Below are 24,221 nucleotides of genomic sequence, written 5' to 3'. Positions count from 1 at the left end.
AGTTTTACAGCTCAAATTCTCGTATCTGTCATTTTCACAGATGTGTTACTAGATAAGTGAGACTGTGTCCGAGTGCTGTCTGAAAGATATAGAGATATATAAAAATAAGACCTTTCCCGGATATGTGAATGCTCCCTAAAGCCAAGTCCCCTGATGTCTATAAATGGTATCCTAAAGGAGTTGTACACTCTGCAGATAGTCCCTTCTCAATCCCTGTGTCCCCCTTGTAAAGTAACAACGCTTTATTCTCCTTGCCGGGGCCATTCCAATGGTGTATCACTCCGGCTTCACCCTCCACGCCTTCGAACATATCGTATACATTCTGAGGAAGTGAGAGCAGCAGTTCTGACTTCCTATGGATGGATGTGATTTGTCTGAAGCCGAGGAGAGTGAAGCCAGCACTGGTTGGTGATCGCGTGACATTGTTACCCTGGAGAGCGAGTGCTGACACCGCTGGAACAGCATCGGAGGTGAGTAGAAGTGTTATTTTACAAGACGGAACTTGGAGATTAAGAAGGGGTTGTCCGACTAATGGATAACCACTTTATGTGGAATAGCATACATGTTCTAGAACGTGGCTTATTTTGCAGAAGGCTGCGGCGTCTCCATTTTTCTATTTGTCAGAAGATCCTCCTGATGTGCATCTCCTACAGAAGGATCGAAACGCGATTTGAACAAAGCCTTATAGAGTCACTAGAGGTCATCCTAGGAGAATGCTTTTAACACTGTTGGCAAGATCAGAACATATAGAGACTCAGGGACAGAAATTGAGAATTTTGTTGTACCTATAATAATCAGATTTTGGGGAGGGAAGCGACCATACAGTCTCGAAACCTGAAATACAAGCGGTTTTATCAGTCACGTAAACGGACACTTCTAAAACTTAGCAGAAGTGATTCTTGGGAACTGTCATGTAAACACTGTTAGGGGTACTTCACACATAGCGACATCGTTAGCGAGATCGCTGAAACGTCACAGGTTTTGTGATGCAACAGCGACCTCGCCAGCGATCTCGCTTTGTGTGACACACATAGCAGCGACTGGCCCCCCCGCTGTGATATCGCTGATTGTGCTCGAATGTCCTAGGCCACTTTATGATCGTGGGTGTCCCGCTGGCCAGCATGCATCGCTGTGTTTGACACCATAACGACGACGATCGAACTCATTGAAGCACGCTTATCGAGGTCTGCGTTGTCAGAATAGCTGCTGTGACAAGGTACCAACGACCGCTGAGGTCGTTATACGGATCGCCGTATTGTTACTGCGTCGTTGAGTAGATCTTCCTGTTTGACAGCTTACTAGCGACGTACCAGCGATCCTTACCAGGCAGTATCGTTGTCGGGATCGCTGGAGCGTCGCTATGTGTAATGGTGCAGAACCATCACGTTGCACCCTGGGGGGGGGGCGGCTTGTCTGTATAGAGCCTCAGATTTACTTTTGTGTTTGCGGACTTTATTAGTGTGAGCAGTGATTTCAGCACCTGCTTTGGAGGCACTGTGCATGTACTGAGGTCACAGGGGGGAGGTGGTCCTCCTATCACTCATGCGTGCCTTTCGCAAGTGTATGAATCTGAGACATCACTGCGAGCACAGCTGGACTCTATTACTGCTTTGCATCATATTGGGCTAAATGATGAGATATTAGTCTGTAAAAAAAAAGTCTTAAGTGATTTGTCCACTACTCGAACAACCTCTTTAGTCCGTATGTTTCCTCCTTGTAAAATAACGCCTACACTTTCCTCCTGTGCTGTTCCAGCGGTGTCGGCACTGGCTCTCCCAAGGGTCTGAGTGACACTGGCTGCAGGCACCTCGTGACAATCAGTGCTGGCTTCACTCTCCCCAACCTTTGGATGGATCACTACATCTGGAGAATGGCAACAAAGGGTTCAACTTTGCACATTTTCCATTCCAACTCACTGGGAAGTCTGTCAGCACAAAATGACGTGCTTTGTGCACCCTTGATGTGGTCAAATGGTTCAGAGCACTGTCCTACATGCTTGTATTAAATCTGTTTTGCTCTTTTTTTTTTTTTTTTTTTTTTTCCTTGTCTGACAGACCACAAGTCTATGGCTGTCCCTGACTGGAGTACATCTCTGGCAGTCTCATACGACTGCTGACAGATCCCATAAGTTTATCAAAGGCATTGTGCACAGTTTGGGGCCTGCAGCACCACCACAGAAGGAATCCATGTGCTGCCTGTGTAACCGGTCAGGTCCTCCAGAGCCACAGGTGCCCTTTGTACCTGGATGAGCATCCGATTCTTCGGACCTGGCTGGGTGTATAAGAAACTGCTTCCTGGTCCAGACGAGCTCTTTGGGCTGTGTCGCTTGTACCAGTTTTGCATCAGATTCTGATACCGTTTCCAGAGTTGAGGAGTGATTGACCATGAATGAGGAAAATAAAGGAAGGACTTGATATTCTTTGTGCTGTATCCATTTCTGACTAAATAGGGTATGTTTCCAGGGTCAGGAAACGCTGCGTACATCCGCAGCGTCCAGATGTTACAGCATAGTGGATGGGATTTCAGGAAGTCCCATGCCCTCTGTGTCTACAGACGTCCGCGGATCACCATCGTAGAAGGACATGCGGCGCATCTTTCCAGACCGCAGCATGTCTATTTAGATCGCGGAGATGCGAGTCTCCGCAACATAAATTTCACCCGTCCAATGTATAGGACGCGGTGATTATGCACAGTTCAATGAACAAATGCGGAATCGCCTGCATTCAAAAGCCAGCAGCGCCTTGAATGCAATGGACATGTGCTGCATCCAAAGTGCTGCTGGTTACGGACTGTGGGGACGTAGTGTGGTCTTCAGGACCATTCCTGGTCTTCAACACACAATGTAAACTATTGTCCCTCCTTGGGAGAGAAGTGATCCTGTGTTTGTTGCCCTCTTATCCTCAGTACAATTGAGTGCATTGTCTCATATTGTTAAGAGATAACATTTTGGGCTGTTTTCCTTCATCATTGCAAAGCAGGAGGATTGGTTTAGCTGGTGAGAGGCCTCTGACAAGGGGGAGGGTCTAAGTGTAACGTTTCTCCTTGTGTAGTGTCAAGCTGGTGTAAGGAGACTTATAGGCCAAGCAATGCCCCTGGGGGAATATAAACATGTAAGGGTACATGCACACACTGTGGATTGCAGTGTGGATTTGGCCACGTGGATTTTGTAAAATCCGCAGGTAAATCTGCAGGTCAAAAGACCTGCGGTTTTACCTGAGGTTTTGCCCTGTGGTTTTTCATCTCAATGGAGGAGATGGGAATCCGCAGAAAGAATTGACATCTCAATTCTTTCTGCGGTTTCAAAACCGCAGAAAAACCCGCACCGTCTGCACTGCTGTTTTTTTATTCCCATAAGGCTAGTTTCACACTAGCGTTTTTGAGCGCAGCGACGGCCTTCGCACGGCCGCCGCTAAGCCCCGCCCCCTGCCGCGCCTCCGCCGGTAGCTCCGCCTACTGGCACATGACGCTGCATGCGCCCTGTATCCCCTATCTTTATCACTGGGGGCGCAGGCCGTGCGCAGTATGCGTTTGGCGGCGCATGCGCCTTTTTGACGGTGCGCCGGCGCAACCAAACTGCAGCATGTTGCGTTTGGCGCAGGTCGGCGCACCGTCAAAAGGACGCATGTGCCGCCAAACGCATACTGCGCACGGCCTGCGCCCCCAGTGATAGGGGACGCAGGGTCATGCGCCGGTAGGCGGAGCTACCGGCGGGGGTGGGGCTTAGCGGCGGCCGTGCGCAGGCCGTCGCTGCGCTCAAAAACGCTAGTGTGAAACTAGCCTAAGGAATAATGGTACTGTACACCGCAGCAGAATCCACAGCGTGTGCACACACCCTAAGTGGCCTCTTCAGAAAGGAAGAGGACTGGAACTGAGTGCCACCTATTGGAGTGAGCAATCCTAAAAGTCACTATGGACTCTGTAATGAGCCTTGCCACATAATTTGAGAGCGTCTGCAAATGGAGTGTCTGGTTTGGTGTCTCATCTTCAATCATGTGGCAAGGTTCCTTAGTCGCTATTGACTCTTGGGATTTCTGCCTCCAATAGGTGGCGCTAGAGTTCCAGTCCTCTTACTCTGTTATAATATACATATATTACATGGTACCGTTTTGTTTTTGTGGTAACACATCATGGACGTGGCTGCCGGAGACATCCATAAATGTCTTGGGAGAAGCTCTTGTATGTAGGCCCTTCTACTGTGAAGACTGGAGAGACCATTTAGAGTCCTGGGGCTTTGTCTGGGCTGTCACCCGCATTGTGTATGTGCTCACTACAGGTGCCGGGGGTCTCTGTGTGGCCATGGTAACCGTGTCATACCTCATTATACCAGCGCAGCGCTCGGGGCAGGTCAGTCGTGAAGCTTTGGATATTCGCAGCTGTTTGATAGTCTCTTTTATCTAGAAGTGTTGTATGGTCGCCAGAATCTTTGCTGCTGATCACACAAGTTTAGGGCTGTAGTTTTCTTCTTTAGCGTGTTTTGTAAAAATTTTTTGTTTTCTCAGTCACTTGCATCCAGTATTTCTTTTCTAATCTAGTTTTTCCTAGGATAGATCTAAAGATTATGGTCACGTGGTTTCCAGTTTAGCTGTAGCCAGGCGTTAACATCTGTACAGTAGAAGGAATTATCAAAATATAACCCTCCCATTTGTGATACTGTTGCTTTAAATGTATGCTGCCCTTTCCTGTTTGGTTTGGGGTCCATTCTCATTGCCATGGTAAGGAAGGCTGCAGAATCATTGTGCGAGTAGAGGACCACTATAGTTCTGGACAGAGAAAGCAACAGAAAACTGAACTATTAATGAGGAAGTGTGGTCACTGTGAGATTGGTGAGGGTCAGACCCCCAGGCACAGCCATCGATCACCTGAAAACCGCAACAGCCACATGCAAGCAACGTACAGGGCGAAACTCTGCAGCCCCACACACTTAGTGGCCATTTCTGGGTACTGCAGCTTTTCATTCTCTTCAGTAGGAGATAAAGTGAAGCAATAAGGGTATGAAGCTGCTGTTCTTCTCTGTACATGGCTTATATCTGATTGTTGCTGGAGTAGACTCTTGTATCTCACCCCAATCCCATCAGTAGGCTGGGTCATCAATAGTCTGGTCCTTGACGAACTACTGAGAACCTTATCAGAATTTTTCTCTGGCATCGGTACAGCACAATCCTTCTTACTACCATATAATAGACATGTTTATTACAATTGTGGTACATACAAGAACATTTGCAAATTCAATAATACCAGCAATGTAGTTCTGTGGGAAAATGTGGCCTTTTTTTCCTGTAATATATTATGAATGGAGTGGCTGATAACAGAGCAGTGGAGTGTGCGCGCGTGTGTTTATTTTAAGGATGCGTAATATAAAGGAAATAATAAATAATGCCTTTATATACGGAAAAAATAACTTCATACGTATGTGTGAAGATTATTTTCCCATAGCTAAGGTATTTCCATTATTAAAATTTTGTATTTCTAATATTTTGTAATGGAAACAAGAACGTGAAACTTTTTTTTTTTTTTTTGGCGTGGTCACCTCATCAGTGTGGTCCGGGGGACGCTTTACAGCAGCCACAATAGGCATAGTCTGTGGTCTCATGGAGTGGTGGGGCTCTGACCGCTGACCATCTGTCCTGTGGTTTACTTATAACTATAACCAGAATATACTGTACTTTAAAGGGCATCTGTCGCCCCTTTTTCGACTGAGCTGCCGGCAGCGACATCAGGGGCTTATCTACAGCATTCTGTAGTGCTGTAGATAAGCCCCCGATGTAACCTGAAGAGAAGAAAAAGGAGTTAGATTATACTCACCGGGGGGCGGTCTGGTTTTGGTCCGATGGGTGTTGCGGTCCGGTCCGGCGCTTCCCACCTTCTAACGGTGATGTCCTCTTCTTTGCTGCCTGTCGTGGCGCAGGCGTACTGCTCTGCCCTGTTGAGCGCAGAGCAGAATGCTGCAGTGCGCAGGCGCTGGGCTTCTCCCAGCACCTGCGCACTGCAGGACTCTGCTCTGCCCTCAATAGGGCAGAGCAGTACGACTGCATCGGAACCATGACAGGCAGCAAAGAAGAGGATGTCACCGTTAGAAGCTGGGAGGTGCCGGACCGGACCCCCCGGTGAGTATAATCTAACTTTTTTTTTTTTTTCTTTCAGGTTACATCGGGGACTTATCGACAGCATTACAGAATGCTGTAGATAAGACCCTGATGGCGGTGGCAGCATCTCATAGTCGAAAAAAGGGGTGACAGATTCCCTTTAAAACTTGGATTTTTGTTGCTGCTACTCCGGTGTATCAAACCTATTTTTCATATAAACACCTGGTTGATCGACCCATATACAACTCATACACTAATTGTACACCATCCCTCGTTCTTCTAAATCTCTGTTGTTCCTCCTTACTTGGCTGATTGCTGTTATTTTAATTGCACCCTTTCCATAATCGCATTCTGTATGCCCAGCGCTGATTATGTAGGGATATATCCTGGCCTTGGAGAGGTTTTGTTTTGCAGTGGTGGAGATTTCTTATTATACTCCCATCCTGACTTACAAGTGCTTACATATCAGCCAGGTAAAACATGCCAGTTTCCAAGAAGTTGACTAAGCGTCGGCACATAACAAGGCTGACGGGGGCTGGGGAGGCGGCCGTTTGGCTGGAGCGGTGGAAATTCTGTCATGTGATTGTGAAACGTGTGATGCGTTCAGCCTTTCTTATATCTGTGTTCTCTCCTCTGTTTGCAGTGACTATTTATTCAAATTGCTTCTCATTGGAGACTCTGGTGTGGGGAAATCTTGCCTTCTCCTTAGGTTTGCAGTAAGTACAAATTAATATTTATCTATAATAATGCAATTTCTTAAATTATACACGTATGAATTTTATTTTTTTATGAATTTTTTTTCTTAAATTTAATATCCAGGACTAACTTGTTAATGAACTATCTTCTGGATAGAAAATGCGAGATTGGTGGTGGGAGTCCAGCACTCCAATTGGGGAGCTGATGGCTGCAGCGGCCGCATGTACGGAGTATAGTTGCTTGCTACAGCTCTTTGCGTTGCGTAGTGGCCACTACCTGGTACTGCTGTTCAGACGAAGCCCCAGGACTCTTTTATTCCATTGTATACAGAGAGGTCACAGATATGTTCGTCCCAGAAAATCTCTAACATATTAATGGATTATTCTTAGAAAAGGTTGTAATTGATTGTGGGAGGAGATGGTATGACCCCATTGATGCATTAGTACACATGTGTTCACACTTTAATTGGATTCATTCTACAGTAAAGTCATTCTGACGTGAATTTACAAAATAAGCGCTCCTGCCTCATCAGGTCTGAGAGATCTATTTAAGAATGTAGACCGTTTGTACTGTGAGATCTGATAAGAAATCCACATGAAGTCTGTCATCTCCCCTCTATTTCATTATATTCAGTGTGACGTTTCGATTGTAGCATAGTTGATCTGCTTGTCATAGCAGCTCTACTTGGTGTAAGTGGTTTTGCTAAAATCAAAGTAGGTAGGTGAGACCTGTAAGAAGAGGGAGGCAAAGTGTTAGTAGTGTAACCCTAAGATATGGGGGAAGTCGCATGGTGCTAAAGAGTCGTTCTATTTCCATTGGCTTTTTATTTATCATGTGGCTGATGGGTTGTTGTGTGAGAAGGGACAGCTAACGTGAGTGTAAACTGTTCAGATAAGAATTGGCGAGGATGGTGGGACTTGGGGCCCTTTTTCACACTCGGACATCCTTTCAAAAACCCAATCAAATGAACGTTATAGGATGGTGATAAGTGCATGTTGAGGACCATTTTCACCAGGCATAATTTGCAGGGTAACCTGTTTTTAAAAGGACATTGAGTGGAGAGGGAGAACTAAATCTCCAGATTTATGCAGGGACTATTCCCCTACCTGATGCTAGTCATATACATTAGTTATGTGCCATCACTGTGTCTGAGTACTGCAGCGTCGTAGAAAGGGATGGAACCCACATCCGCGTAATGTACGAGTATCTAGATCTTTTGCTTTTAAGCTGAATTTATAAAATTGAGCATGAATCTCTTTACACACCTTAAGCCCATGGTCACGTCATGGTGACCCCATAGTTAATTGGGCACTGCTGCACCGTGAGCCTTTCCTTATGGTCTTGAGACAGTGGTGGGCAGGCGGCCTTATGGGAGCTTGCTGCCAATTGAAAAGCATAATTAAACCAGTGTAGAAGTGCTATCCACATTTTTTTTTTTTTTTTTTTTTTTTTTTTTATTGTGGTATTGCATTCTGCCCCCTCCGTTTGGCTTTGTATTGCCTCATTCCATCAAAATAATAAGCTATCGCTATAATATTTAATTATCATTTGCCTGAGAAAGTGATTGTCCTTAGTTCGTTATGTGCAATATTGTACTCCACATATATCTGGGACGCTGTGGAAGGAAGCAGAGGGAGCTACAATTAATAAAATGAAGGGAATAAGGTTACAGCAGTGTAGCAGGTAGCTGGGATCAGATTATACTATGGGTAGATCAGGTACCAGTACAGCGATACATAATTTAACAGGCAAAGTGAAGGAAAACAGAAAATGTGCTCACTATTTGTTGGGCTGGTGCAACACTGAATCCGCTACTAAATGGGGTGCGATCTACACCCCACCATACACAGAGCACAAGTAGGGCTTTTACCTATCAGTAGGACACATCTATGTGGTCCTCACTGTGAACCAGAGCTCTTGTCTTCTGTAAAACATTTATCTAAAAGTAAAAAAAAAAAAAAAATAGGCCAATCTCAGAAAGCTCTTTTAAATGGGAGCCATCATTAGGTTCCTGCTGTGCGAACCACGGGTTGCATGATCGCAACTAATGTTTTACTCTGAAGCGCTTCAGTATTTTGGAGAATAATCAGTTTGACGTTGAGGCCGATCTGTCCTGCCTGAACTTATCTGCCCCCAACATTTGCTTAATATGCCAGGTAGATGGGATGTACGGTGCTGCTGCTGCACTTAGGATTGTCTCCCAGGATGTCATGCAGGACTCTGGCTCAGTAAAAGGTTATTCCCATCTCCTGCCTTTGTCTGTCCTGGTTATCGCTGTCCAGGCTGGAAATGGAGAAAGTTCCTGTAGCTCTTAAAGGCACACAATTTCTAGCAATATGGAGTTTAGGTGTGTTGTATTTTCTGGCTGGATTTTCAGTGGATCTGATAAGAGTATGGGACCTTATGACTCTATCATGATGGTAGATGTTGGGGAACATGATGATCGGGCAGTTGGATTTCAGCATGCCTGATCCTTTAGTTCTCGGTTAGATAAGCTGCTGCTAGAAGAGCTTAACAGCTGCTCTCCCTACTGAGCTTCTGGAGAAGCCGTTCATCTGACAGCTCTGTAATGTGCGTGGCCTGCGCTTTTGTTTTGGTACTGGATGCGCTTTGGTACTGGATGTAATTCTATATTTTGGGGTGCTACAGTGATATTGGTGCCTGTCTGTTGTACTGATATACGTTGGGCTCTTGGTATGTTGCGTGTAGTCACCACTCTCACTACTTTTCTTTAACCCCTTCCCGACCTTTGACGCCACATAGGCGTCATGAAAAGTCGTGCCAAAACGACCCATGACGCCTATGTGGTGTCATGAATTGATTGCTCCCCTGCGGGTCGGGTGACCGGGGTCACTGAAAGGTCACCTGACCCGTACACAGAGGACACCTTAGAGTTAACCACAGGGGGCGTGGCTTAGCAATGAAATTTGATGAGATATTACAAATCCAGCCATGGTCGATGCTGAAATAGCATCGGGCATGGCTGGAGACACTGAACCGACCCCCCCCCCCCCCCCCCAACAGACTGATGGCGCCGATTGGCAGCCGCTGTCAAAATCTGCTCCCGCCTTCCCTCCGGTCCCCCCCGCCCTCCGATCACCCCCTCACCCTGCACGGTGGCTCCGAAGTCCCTCTGGCTGTCCCGGTTTGCCGCTGTCCCGGATGATGGGCGCCGTCATCTTGGAAAATGGCGGGCGCATGCACAGTGCGCCCGCTGGTAATCTGCGACCTGCAGATTCATTTATTTTGATCACTTTCGCAGTGATCAAAATAAAAAAAAAGTAAATCACCGCCCCCCTTATCACCCCCATGGGTAGGGACATATAATAAAATAAAGAAAATATTTTTATTTTTCCATTAGGGTTAGAATTAGGGTTAGGGTTGGAATTAGGGTTAGGCTTAGACTTGGGGTTGGGATTGGGGTTAGGGTTGGAGATAGAATTGAGGGTTTTCCACTGTTTAGGCACATCACGGGGTCTCCAAATGCGACATGGCGCCACCATTTATTCCAGCCAATTTTGCATTCAAAAAGTTAAACAGTGCTCCCTCCAGTTCAAGCCCCGACGTGCGCCCAAACAGTGGTTTACCCCCACATATGGGGTATCAGTGTACTCAGGAAAAATTGCAAAACAAATTTGGGGGTCTAATTTCTCCTGGTACCCTTGGGAAAATAAAAAATTTGGGACTAAATTATTTTTGTGGAAAATTTTTTTTTATTTTCACGGCTCTGCGTTATAAACTTCTGTGAAGCACTTGGGGGTTCAAAGTGCTCACCACACATCTAGATAAGTTCCGTGGGGGGTCTAGTTTCCAAAATCGGGTCACATGTGGGGGGTTTCCACCGTTTAAGGCCCTTTTACATTTAGCGATGCACCAGCGATCCGACCCGGTCAGGATCGCTGGTGCATCGCTAAATGATCGCTAGTGAGCTTTCATACAGAAAGATCTCACAGCGATGCAGCAGCGACGCAGCGCACGATACTTACCATTCACACACAGCGATCCTGGCGTCCTCCCGCCCGCCTCCACGCGTCGCTGGACGTCACAGCAGGAAGTCTCAGCAGGAAGCGCCCGACGAGAAATGGAGCCGGACATTCTCGCGCGATCAGCGATGGACAGCGGGGGAGCCGGTCGCTGGTAAGTATCACACATAGCGATATCGCTAGCAATATCGCTATAACGTCACAAAACCAGTGACGTTTTAGCGATATTGCTAGCGATATTGCTTAGTGTAAAACCCCCTTTAGGTACATCAGGGGCTCTGTAAACGTAACATGGCTCCTGCAGACCATTCCATCAAGTCGGCATTTCAAAACGTCGCTATTTCCCTTCCGAGCCCCGAACAGTGGTGTCCCCCCCCCCCCCACATATGGGGTGCCAGCGACCTCAGGACACACTGGACAATAGCTTTTGGGGTCCAAATTTATCCTGTTACCCTTGTGAAAGTAAAAAATAGTGGGCTAAAAATCATTTTTTGAGGGGGAAAAAAAAATTTTTTTGCTCTTCACGGTTCTGCGTTATAAACTTCTGTGAAGCACTGGGGGTTCAGAGTGCTCACTATGCATCTAGATAAGTTCCTTAGGTGGTCTAGTTTCCAAAATGGGGTCATTTGTGGGGGAGCTCCAAAGTTTAGGCACACAGGGGATCTCCAAACACGACATGGTGTCCGCTAACGATTGGAGCTAATTTTCAATTCAAAAAGTCTAATGATGCTTCTTCCCTTCTGAGCCCTGCCGTGCGCCCAAACAGTGGTCCCCCCCACATATGGGGTACCAGCATAATCAGGACAAACTGAACAACTTTTGTGGTCCAATTTATCCTGTTACCCTTGTGAAAATAAAAAATAGTGGGCTAAAAAATCATTTTTGAGCAAAAAAAAGACTTTTTTTCACTGCTCTGTGTTATAAACTTCTGTGAAGCACTTGGGGGTTCAAAGTGCTCACTACACATCTAGATAAGTTCCTTGGGGGGTCTAGTTTCCAAAATGGGGTCACTTGTAGGGATGCTCCAATGTTTAGGCACACAGGGGCTCTCCAAATGCGACATGGTGTCCGCTAACGATTGGAGCTAATTTTCCAATCAAGTCAAATGACGCTCCTTCCCTTCCGGGCCCTGCTGTGTGCCCATACAGTGGTTTATGACCACATATGAGGTATTGGTGTGCTCAGGAGAAATTGCCCAACAAATTTTAGGGTCTATTTTATCCTGATGCCCATGTGAAAATAAAAAAAACTGAGGCTAAATAAAATTTATGTGGAAAAAAAGTACTTTTTTTTTTTTACGGATCAATTTGTGAAGCATCGGGGGGGTTCAAAGTGCTCACTATGCATCTATAGAAGTACCTTGGAGGGTCTAGTTTCCAAAATGGAGTCACTTTTGGGGGAGCTCCAATGTTTAGGCGCACAGTGGCTCTCTAAATGCGACATGGCAACCGCTAAATATTCCAGCATATTTTCCATTCAAAAAGTCAAATGGCGCTCCTTCCCTTCTGAGCCCTGCCGTGCGCCCAAACAGTGGTTTATGACCACATATGAGGTATCTGTGTACTCAGGAGAAATTGCCCAACAAAATTTAGGATCCATTTTATCCTATTACCCATGTGACAATGAAAAAATTGATGCTAAATGAAAATTTATGTTGGAAAAATTAAAATGTCCATTTTTTTCCCCTCCAGGTTGCTTTAGTTCCTGTGAACCCTTCTGAAGGGTTAATAATCTTGAATGTAGTTTTGAGTAGCTTGGGGGGTGCAGTTTTTAGAATGGTGTCACTTTTGGGTATTTTCTGTCATATTGACCCCTCAAAGTGACTTCAAATGTGAGGTGGTCCCTAAAGAAAAAAATGGTTTTGTAAATTTTGTTGTAAAAATGAGAAATTGCTAGTCAACTTTTAACCCTTACAACTTCCTAACCAAAAATTTTTTTTCCAAAATTGTGCTGATATAAAGTACATGTGGGAAATGTTATTTATTAACTATTTTGTGTCGGATAACTCTCTGGTTTACAGAATAAAAATTCAAAATTTGAGAATTGCGAAATTTTCAAAATTTTCGCCAAATTTCCATATTTTTCACAAACAGAAAAATTATCGACCTAAATTTACCACTAACATGAAGCCCAATAGATCACGAAAAGTCTCAATCGCTAGGATGCGTTGAAGCTTTCCTGAGTTATTACCTCATAAAGGGACACTGGTCAGAATTCCAAAAATGGCCAGGTCATTAAGGTCAAAATAGGCTGGGTCATGAAGGGGTTAATGTTATGTATATTTTAGTGACGCGAGTGCTGTGTTCATTGTTTGATGTTTTTTTTCTGCCAACTTTAATAAAGTGGTAAATCTGCCCTGTATTACTACTGATGCTTCTTTATTATGCAGGTTGTTAATGAAGTCCATTTCTGTTTGTCCGCAGGATGACACATACACGGAAAGTTACATCAGTACAATTGGTGTGGATTTTAAAATCAGGACTATAGAATTAGACGGGAAAACGATTAAGCTTCAAATAGTAAGTAATTACTGAGATATTTATCATGGAGTCACGGAAGATCTGATTGCTGCATTGTTCCAGGCCTGGGCCGACATCATAGTATCAGTGATAAGCGTCATTTTGTGCCGGGCTGAGTAGTATCTGCTCGTGTACGCCGATGGGACGGGGCTGGAAAGGAGTTATAGAGGCAGCGAGATGATTGTAAATGCTGCTGGGGAACTCGTACACAAAGCTTAATATATGGTGTTAAAGTGAACCTGTCACCAGGTTTGGCTTACATGCGTTACAGCCATCGCCTTTCAGGGCTTATCTACAGCATCCTATAATGCTGTAGATAAGCCCCCGATCTGACCTGCAAGAGAAGAAAAATAACTTTATTATACTTGCCTGCGGGGCGGTCCGGTCCGACGGGTGTCGCAGATACGGTTCCGGCGCCTCCCATCTTGCAATGCCGCCCTCCTACTTTCTTCATTGCTCCCTGGCATCACACGTCTGTGTTCACATGAAGCAAGAAGGAGGACGGCGATCATAAGAAGATGGGAGGCGCCGGACCAAGACCTGCGATACCCATCGACCGGACCGCCACGTAAGGTGAGTATAATAGGTGGCTGTAACTAGTATCGGCCAAACCTGGTGACAGGTTCCCTTTAAGTAATGAGTTACATGTGTGGGATAAATGGGCATTTATTAATTTGTAGAAACTTTGGTTGTATTCCTTAAATGTCATCCATGTAAAGGTGTATATCTGCAGCATGTGCATGGATCTCTGTAACCTTCATTTACATGAATGGGACATTTCTGATAAATATGAAACTACCTTTACCGTCTTAGGCCTCAAAGCTATACATCTGGGACCACACATTAAGGCTTAATGTCTTAGTCGTGTAGCCCCGACTGTTGTATGCCACTGCTGCATCGAAGCCTAATGCAATGTGACACGCAAGGTACCGCCACAAGCAAGTCACAGGCAATCCAGCTCTGTCTTTTTGTGACTTATCAGGCGCACCATGCTGCTGTAAAGCAGTGACACAGAGCAATCTTTAGCCTCACAACCTGTCATGGCTGAAGTTGCTGTCTCCCCATCCTTGAAGCTGGCTCAAGGTTAAAAAAGGGATTCTCTGAGATCAAGTTGACGTTTCCATCAACTTGATAGTTAGACAGCGACGTTCATTAGAGATTTATTAAGAATTGCTACACAGCACATCTAACTGATCCATCAGGCTGTGTGCACACGTTGCGGATTCTGCTGCGGATTTTTCCGCACAGATTTGGCTAAAATCCACAGGTCAAAAGACCTGTTTTACCTGCGGATTAGCCTGCAGTCTTCTCCTGCGTTTTGACACCTGGTAATGGAGCAGGTGTGAAACCGCTGCAAATTCTGCACAAAGTGACATGCTGCGGATTTAAAACCGCAGCAAATCTGCGTGGAAAAATCCACAGCATGTGCACTGCGGTTTTCCTTTTCTATAGACTTAAATGGTACTGTACAAGGCAGCAGAAACTGCTGCGGCCCCGCAGGGCCGGATCCGCAGCAGAATCCGCAACGTGTGCACACACCCTCATAGGTCCTGTAAATCTGTGCCATGATGCTTGTGTGGGCGAATCGTGAAGTGTTGTCCTTCTGAACAATGAGATTCTCTGACCTATATGTATGGGGGTCTCCCCATGGTATTGAAAATTATTGATCTACTTCTGTTACCTGAGCCTATATCCCATAAGATAAACCGATTGCAGGTCTCCTAATCCGAACCCTACGTCCTCCGATATGCCTGTGAGTATGGAGGTCAGGTGAGGAGACCTGCAGCCAGTTTGTGCGTCATGGACCGCAACACATGTTTTTTTGCAGTCTTTCCAGTGTGATGTCTTGTTGAAACCAGTCCATCCACCAGGTGGCAGTAGAGTTCTGTGTGCACTGTATTATGTAGATGCAGAACTTTAGCAAAGCTGAAAAATGTTTTTTTTATATGCAAACTTTTGGCATCTACCTTTTTAGTTTGATTCAGCTTGGGATTTGTCAGGTAAAGGTGTTTTCCAATTTTTTTTTTGTTTTGTTTTTAATTTTTAACGCGTGCCCCATGTATGAAGAAAAGTTCACCACAGGGAGCTTCTGGATTACCATGGCAGCCCGGGCCTGCTTAGGTCCTCTTGTGAAGCTCAGCCCCTGACTGCATTTACTTTGAAAAATAAAAAGGAATGGAAGTTGTGCAACTCCAAAAATATCTTCATTTTAATTTGATTTATTTTTTTTTCACTAAAATGGAATAAGTATACTATTTAACCCCTTCCTGACATGAGACGTACTATCCCGTCCACGGTACCCGGGCCCGTATGACCGGGGACGGGATAGTACGTCTACCGCGATCAGCGGCGCCCACGTGGTGAGCGCCGCTGATCGCGGCCGGGTGTCAGCTGATTATCACAGCTGACACCCGGCACAATATGTCAGGGGCGGTCACGGACCGCCCCCGACACGTTAACCCCTTGCACACCGCGATCAAACATGATCGCGGTGTACCGGGGGTTAAAGGGAAGCATCGGCAGGGAGGGGGCTCCCTCCGTGCTTCCCTGAGCCCCCCACGGCAGCGCAATGTGCAGCGCTGCTGCGGGGGGCTCCTTTCCTCCAGGCCCCCGAATCCAAGATGGCGACGGGGGCCTTCGGGGGCCTGAGGAAGCCTTGTGCACTGCCTGTGACAGATTGCTGATCTGTCACAGTGATCTGTGATGTGACAGATCAGCGATCTGTCACAGGACAGTGATGTCCCACCTGGGACTATGTAATAAAGTAAAAAAAAATAAAAAAAAAGTGTAAAAATAAATTAAAAAAAATCGCCAAATAAATTAGTAAAAAAAAAAAAAAAATATTCCCCAATAAATTCATTTTTTGAAAATAATAAAAAAACAAAACAATAAAAGTACACATATTAGGTATCGCCGCGTCCGTAACGACCTGCCCTATAAAACTGTCCCAATAGTTAACCCCTTTAGCGAACCCCTTAAAAAACAAAAATAAAAAACGAAGCAAAAAATGATTTATTATCATACCGCCAAACAAAAAGTGCAATAACGCGCGATCAAAAAGACGCATATAAATATCCATGGTACCGCTGAAAACGTCATCTTGTCCCGCAAAAAACAAGCCGCCATACAGCATCATCAGTGAAAAAATAAAAAAGTTATAACTCGCAGAATAAAGCGATGCAAAAATAATTATTTTTTTATATAAAATAGTTTTCATTGCATAAAACCGACAAAAACATAAAAAAACGACCTAAATGAGGTATCTCTGTAACCGTACTGACCCGAAGAATAAAACCGCTTTATCAATTTTACCGCACGCGGAACGGTGTAAACGCACCCCCCCAAAAGAAATTCATGAAACGCTGGTTTTTGTTCATTCTGCGTCACAAAAATCGGAATAAAAAGCGATCAAAAAATTTCACGTGCCCGAAAATGGTACCAATAAAAACGTCAACTCGTCCCGCAAAAAATAAGACCTCACATGACTCGGTGGGTCAAAATACGGAAAAATTATAGCTCTCAATATGTGGTGATGCAAAAACTATTTTTACAATAAAAAGCGTCTTTTAGCGTGCGACAGCCGCCAAACATAAAAACCGCCATAAATAGTAAATCAAACCCCCCGTTATCACCCCCTTAGTTAGGGAAAAATAATAAAATAAAAAAATGTATTTATTTCCATTTTTCCATTAGGGCTAGGGTTAGGGTTAGGGTTAGGGTTAGGGCTAGGGTTAGGGTTAGGGTTAGGGTTAGGGTTAGGGCTAGGGTTAGGGCTAGGGTTAGGGCTAGGGTTAGGGCTAGGGTTAGGGTTAGGGTTAGGGTTCGGGTTAGGGGCGTGTTGGGGTTCGGGTTGGAGTTAGAATTGGGGGTTTCCACTGTTTGGGCACATCAGGGGCTCTCCAAATGCAACATGGCGTCTGATCTCAATTCCAGCCAATTCTGAGTTGAAAAAGTCAAATGGTGCTCCTTCCCTTCCAAGCTCTGCTATGCGCCCAAACAGTGTTTTACCCCCACATGTAGGGTATCAGCCTACTCGGGACAAATTGCAAAACAATTTTTGGGGTCCAATTTCTCCTGTTACCCTTAGGAAAATAAAAAATTGGGGGCAAAAATATCATTTTTGTGGAAAAAAATGATTTTTTTATTTTCACGTCCGAGTGTTATAAACTTCTGTGAAGCACTTGGGGGTTCAAAGTGCTCACCACACATCTAGAAAAGTTCCGTGGGGGGTCTAGTGTCCAAAATGGGGTCACTTGTGGGGAGTTTCAATAGTTTAAGTACATCAGGGGCTCTCCAAACGCACATGACACCCGCAGACCATTCCATCAAAGTCTGCATTCCAAAACGTCACTGCTTCCCTTCCGAGCCCCGACGTGTGTCCATACAGTAGTTTTCTCCCACATATGGGAAATCAGCGTACTCAGGACAAATTGGACAACAACTTTTGGGGTCCAATTTCTCCTGGTACCCTTGGGAAAATAAAAAAATGGTGACTAAAAGATCATGTTTGTGGAAAAAATACGAATTTTTTATTTTCACGCCCGGGCGTTGTAAACTTCTGTGAAGCACTGGGGGGGTCAAAGTGCTCACCACACATCTAGATAAGTTCCTTAGGGGGTCTAGTTTCCAAAATGGTGTCATTTGTGGGGGGTTTCCACTGTTTTGGTACATCAGGGGTTTTCCAAACGCGACATGGTGTCCGATCTCAATTCCAGCCAAAAAGTCAAATGGCGCTGCTTCCCTTCCGAGCTCTGCCATGCGCCCAAATAGTGGTTTACCCCCACATGTGGGGTATCAGCGTACTCAGGACAAATTGCACAATAACTTTTAGGGTCCTGTTACCCTTGGGAAAATAAGAATTGAGGGTGAAAAGATCATTTTTGTGGAAAAAATATGATTTTTTTAATTGTACCGCTGTACGTTATAAACTTCTGTAAAGCCCTTGTGGGTTCAAAGTTCTCACCACATATCTAGATAAGTTCCTTGGGGGGTCTAGTTTCCAAAATGGGGTCACTTGTAGGGGGTTTCCACTGTTTAGGTACATCAGGGACTCTCCAAACGTGACATGGCGTCCAATCTGAATTCCAGCCAATTTTGCATTGAAAAAGTCAAACTGCGCTCCTTCCATTCTGAGCTCTGCCATGCGCCGAAACAGTCGTTCCCCCCCACATATCAGGTATCTGCGTACTCAGGACAAATTGCACAATAACTTTTGCAGTTCAATTTCTCCTGTTACCCTTGGTAAAATAAAAAAAATTGAACCTGAAGTATTTTTTTTATGAAAAAAAGTTAGATGTTCATTTTTTTTTAAATATTCAAAAAATTTCATGTGACGCACCTAAAGGGTTAATAAACTTCTTGAATGTGGTTTTGAGCACCTTAAGGGGTGCAGTTTTTAGAATGGTGTCACTTTTGTGTATTTTCTATCATATAGACCCCTCAAAGTGGCTTCAAATGTGATGTGGTCCTAAAAATAAAATGGTGTTGTAAAAATGAGAAATCGCTGGTCAAATTTTAACCCTTATAACTTCCTAACAAAAAAAAATTTTGGTTCCAAAATTGTGCTGATGTAAAGTAATCATGTGGGAAATGTTAGTTATCAAGTTTTTTGTGTGCCGTATCTCTGTGATTTAGGGCATAAAAATTCAAAGTTGGAAAATTGCGAAATTTTCAAAATTTTCGCCAAATTTCCGTTTTTCTCACAAATAAACGCAAGTTATTTGAATGAAATTTTACCACTAACATGAAGTACAATATGTCACGAGAAAACAATGTCAGAATCACCGGGATCCATGGAAGCGTTCGAGAGTTATGACCTCATAAAGGTACAGTGGTCAGAATTGTAAAAATTGGCCCGGTCATGAACGTGCAAACCACCCTTGGGGGTGAAGGGGTTAAACTTTGGTATTGCCATAGTACAGGGCGATCCATGCTTTTTAGGTAATTTTTCCTGCACATTGAACACTGTAACAAAAAAAAAAAATAGAGTTGCATTTTTTTCCCTGCAATTTTGCTGCATTTGTATTTTTTTTTTTTTTTCAGTACATTAAATGCTAAAATGAATGGTGTCATTGAAAACTACAACTCATACTGCAAAAAAACCTGTCAAACGGCTGTCAAGGAAACAATTTAAAAAAAAAAAGTAAATGAGGGGAAAAAAAATTCCCAGGTCATTATGGGGTTTGGGCCTGGATACCTACATACAGGTCTGTGCCACTTGCATGTACTGACTTGTTAAGATGCCTGCCCTTATGAATGTGTAATAAGGTGCCGATTATAGTCGTGGGTAAAATACTGGAGGGTCCAGCACAACGATTGCTAGCCGATGTATTAATCTGTCCTTTTCTTCATCAGTGGGACACAGCCGGCCAGGAGAGGTTCCGAACCATCACATCCAGTTACTACAGAGGCGCGCACGGTATCATTGTTGTGTACGATGTTACAGACCAGGTAATCAGATTCTTTCCTAATTTCTTCCTACCCACTGTACCTGATTGGTTAAAACAACATTTTAGAATTCTAGCTGGAGCCCGGACTATTTGAACGGACAGTGCTGGTGCTTGGCATCGGGTCCTGCATGGCTTTTGTACATTATTTAATCCACTTCCTATGTGTCTGATGGTGAAGTGTAGATGATGAATTCCATTATTACAGGGACAGATGTGCGTGATGACAATCTGTGCAGCCCTGTAGACTGTCACCGCTACGTTTGTGGGATATGGGTGAATGGTGGTCTGCCTCTGGCAAATGTGCTTACTGCTGTAACATTATTTCTACCTCTGAAAAGTTATTCCTGTTTTTTTGGGAAGTTATCCTCAAATAACGCTTTAAATGTTTAGACATGTCAGACACATGGCAGGAGTTTTAATTTGTGGATGAGAATCTGAGTCACAATAGCCCCAATCATCAGAGGTGCAAATATTCACCTGGAATGTGCCTGCTGAAAAGCATGGTACAGTCATTGGTTTAAAATTTATCACAGGTATAGTTTTTCTGAAATCTACTTTTTTGGAGTATAACTTTTGCTAGAGTCCTGTTTTCTGCCCCTAGTGGGCATGGGTTGTCATAGCATCTGCTATACTGCAGAGCCCCCACAACTATCAGTGTGGAGAGTGAATGCAATCATTTTTTTTCTCCTTTTTAGGAATCCTTCAACAATGTAAAGCAGTGGCTTCAGGAGATAGATCGCTACGCCAGTGAAAATGTTAACAAGTTGTTGGTAGGAAACAAATGTGACCTGACTACAAAGAAAGTAGTCGACTACACAACAGCAAAGGTGGGTATTGGGCTTCTTGGCTGATCATCTTCAAGTTTATAAGCATAAACTATAGCCTGTAGCCTTCGGTACTCCAGCAGTAGTAAAACGGTAACTCCCAGCATTTTCTGTCAATGATTCACAAGAGCTTGAGCGCCAGAGGTTACAGATGCCACCACTCCAGCCTTTCTTCTGAGGAGGGATCTTTTCCATCACAAGTCCTCCTTAGACATGAAATATGATGTAGACAGACACTGATATATTATGTGCTGCTGGCAGCAAACAAGGGCAATTTCATTTTGAAGTATAAGGCTGAGTTCACACGTGGTGTTTTTTCGCGTTTCCGCGGCGGTTTTAACCGTGCGATTTTGCCGCGAAAAATAAGCATCCCATGCATTCCTATGGGATTCCGCAATGCTGTGCTAATGCTGTGGTTTTTACCGCGGCTGAATCGCTTCGCGGTAAAAACCGCAGCATGCTCATTAATTTTGCGGAATCGCGGCGATCCCGCATCCATAGGAATGCATTGTTCCGCTTACTTCCCGCATGTGGCTGTGCACACCATGCGGAAAGTAAGCAGAGCAATTGCGGATGGTCTCCACGGTCCGGAGGAGAGGAGACTGTCCTCCGGGCTTTGGGTACCATATCCCTGTAAAAAATAGAATTTAAAATAAAAAATATTGTTATTCTTACCTTCCGGCGTCCCGCGCAGCCTTCCCGCTTCTCTCCACGCTCCCGTTCCCAGTAATCCTTTGCGAAAATGCCCGCGATGACGTCCGTTCTCGCGGGATCGCGAAGTCTCGCGGTCATTCGTGCGACGTCATCGCGAATAACCGCGAGACATCGCGATCCCGCGAGAACGGACGTCATCACGGGCATTTTCGCAAAGGATTACTGGGAACGGATGCGCGGGACGTCGGAAGGTAAGAATAACACCCTTTTTTATTTTATTTTATTTTTTTTTTTTTACATTTTATCTTTTACTACTGATGCTGCATAAGCGGCCTCAGTAGTAAAAAGTTGGTCACACTTGTCAAACACTGTTTGACGAGTGTGACCAACCTGTCAATCAGTTCTCCAAGCGATGCTACAGATCGCTTGGAAAACGCTAGTATTTTGCAAGCTAATTACGCTTGCAAAATGCTAGTTTTTCCGCGGGAAAATCGCGGTAATTTAAAATGCGATTTTCCCGCGGAATGGAATTCCGGAATTTTCACGGAAATTTCCTCGAGAGTTCCGGTACGTGTGCACTTAGCCTAAAGCTTGTTCAAGCTTAGACAAACCTTGGAGCTCAGCGATTGGTTGCAGTGGTCTTGTGTAGACATTACTGTAAAGAGCCCAGTGAGTAGCGGATCAACCTCAGTTTTGAATGAAAATGGATAATCCCTTTATGAAATGAAATGTTATATTTGACTCACTGATCAGTGTGAAGAAGTTCAGCGCCTCATGCATCCTAATTATTTTTTTTGCCCCTCCAGGAATTTGCAGATTCCCTGGGAATTCCTTTCTTGGAAACGAGTGCAAAGAATGCGACAAACGTAGAGCAGGCCTTCATGACAATGGCTGCTGAGATCAAAAAGCGAATGGGTCCCGGAGCCACAGCTGGAGGTCCAGACAAGCCCAATGTCAAACTCAACTCCAGCACTCCAGTCAAGCAGTCTGGTGGAGGTTGCTGCTAAAACAGCCTGCCCCCCTCGCCCCTCGAATACCCCATTCCCTCACAGCAGTGAAATCTCAATCTGAACCTAAGTGACAAAACAAAAAAAAATTGCCTGAATTGTACTGTATGTAGCCGCACTACAACAGAATCTTACCGTCTCCCCAAAGGTCAGCAATTGTAAACGCTCAATACTGACTTTTTTTTTTTTTTTCTTTTTATGCCCTTGACTCAAGACAGCTAACTTCATTTTCAGAACTTTTTTTTTTTTTTTTTTTAAACCTTCTCATTCCCCTCCCCAATGTGTGCTGGTCTCTGTGTGTGTAACCTTTGTTGCTTTACTAATGGCACTATCCCCCCCCCCCCCCTCTGTGATTAAGCTATCTATTCACCCTCCACCATACTATACACATATATTTTTATTTTCCCCCATATCATTTGGCAACGTTTAGGAGTCTGGTTTAGTCTTCTGAAGATGAAGTTCAGCCATTTTGTATCAAACAGCACAACAGTGTCTGTCAAGTTTCCATGCATCAATAAAGTTTAGTGAGATGTTATATGTAAGATCTGATTTATTTTTTTTTCTTTTGCTAGTTCTTTTTCTCGTAGAGCTGTCAATGGAAAGATTTACACTGATTGGCCCAGAGGAGCCTGGCGGCACAATGTGCCGCGCGCGGACCCTCCTCACCCTCTGACGATTGAAGCGCAACTAGTTATTTTTTGTTCGTTTTTTTTTCTTTTCCATCCTCTGCATATAATTTGTGGCTGCAGAACAATGTAACAAGAACTGAAGAAATGTTTAATAAATATTGTACTTATTGGAAGTAATATCAAACTGTACGGTGATAAGTATTGTCTTAATTTGTCTTTAGTAATGGGGAGTATGAAGGTATTAAGTCTATTTTTTTTTTTTTTGGCCAACACTGCCCTGTATGTAATGGAAGTTTTACATAGGGGTAACTCGTATATGAAACTAACAAGTGCTTAACTAACCCAATCATTTTGCAACCACTATTATTGCTTCAAATGTCTATACATATATATATAAAACAAAAAGTAGGTTAATTAGTAAATTTGTACGAGAGGGAGAAATGTTAGTGAATGTGCAGTGTTTGCCTCACTTTCTTCATTCAGACATTCAGTCTCCCCCGGCCCGACCCACCGCTTTTGTTTTCTATCTAGATTCTGAAGAGGGCGTACAGCAGTGCAAGCGTGACGGTGATTTCATTTCTGCCATTAAGTCTATGCTGTTTTATGTTTTTTTTTCTCATTGAAAATGAATTCTTTATCTATATACATATATACCCGCACAGCGATGGCGGACATCTTGTTGTCTAAGCCATTATTTATAAGAAATCCACCAGAGGAAAAACGAAAACCGGCGACAAGGACACTTTACCTTTTCACTCTGTTAAAAAAAAAAAAAAGTCATCCCAGACACACAAAGCCAGTTCTGTCCTAAGCTGCAAGTGTAAGAATACATGTAATGTAGAAATAACAGGCGTGCAGATTATCGACAGAAAAATGAAAATCGCTGTATGTAGGAAGGAAAGACGACGTGTACCCGACAGTGGTTCTCAGTATTGGATAATCAGTCCTCTCTTGTATATAGCAGTTATACTTCTGTGGATGGTGTCTTAATCTGCTAACTTATGCTACCTATACAGGTTGGAAATTGGAAACCCGTGTGTTTGTCTTACTGAAAATAAAACATGTTAACACTGAATTGTGTAGTCAAACGTGGTTGTGGCATACAGGATCCTCAGTGTGGCGGTCTCATACAAAGGCACAGCTCTTGTAACATTCATGCATTGGTGATGGTTATGGTGGTAAAACTCAAAGCCTTGTACAGATCACTCATCCAACAGGATTTTCTGATCAAGGGTAAGGCCACGCTTGGCAGCCAGAGTATAAATCTGCACCGGTATGCAATTTTACTGCAAAAGAGCAGTTTTCAAATTGCTTGTTAATCCGGTATGGTGAATTGTATGGGAATTGACAATTTGAAACCTGCTGGGATATTGGGTA

The 24,221-nt window shown here is 44.2% G+C and overlaps 1 protein-coding gene across 1 annotated transcript in view; it reads left to right on the top strand.

The window, feature by feature from the left end:
* RAB1A (RAB1A, member RAS oncogene family) overlaps positions 1-23,919 on the top strand; it is a 56,556-nt gene extending 32,637 nt beyond the window's left edge. The window contains exons 2-6 of the mRNA XM_073553777.1: positions 6,727-6,799; positions 13,186-13,281; positions 19,636-19,731; positions 20,426-20,557; positions 22,015-23,919. Of these exons, the coding sequence (XP_073409878.1) occupies positions 6,727-6,799; positions 13,186-13,281; positions 19,636-19,731; positions 20,426-20,557; positions 22,015-22,215 (598 nt within the window). The 3' untranslated portion in view covers positions 22,216-23,919. The remainder of the gene's footprint in view (positions 1-6,726; positions 6,800-13,185; positions 13,282-19,635; positions 19,732-20,425; positions 20,558-22,014) is intronic.
* Positions 23,920-24,221: the final 302 nt, after the last annotated feature.

Source organism: Dendrobates tinctorius, unplaced genomic scaffold (assembly GCF_039654945.1).
Source record: "Dendrobates tinctorius isolate UK_male_01 unplaced genomic scaffold, ASM3965494v1 ptg000203l, whole genome shotgun sequence".
NCBI lineage: Eukaryota > Metazoa > Chordata > Amphibia > Anura > Dendrobatidae > Dendrobates > Dendrobates tinctorius.
This window is presented reverse-complemented; position numbering and strand designations above follow the sequence as displayed.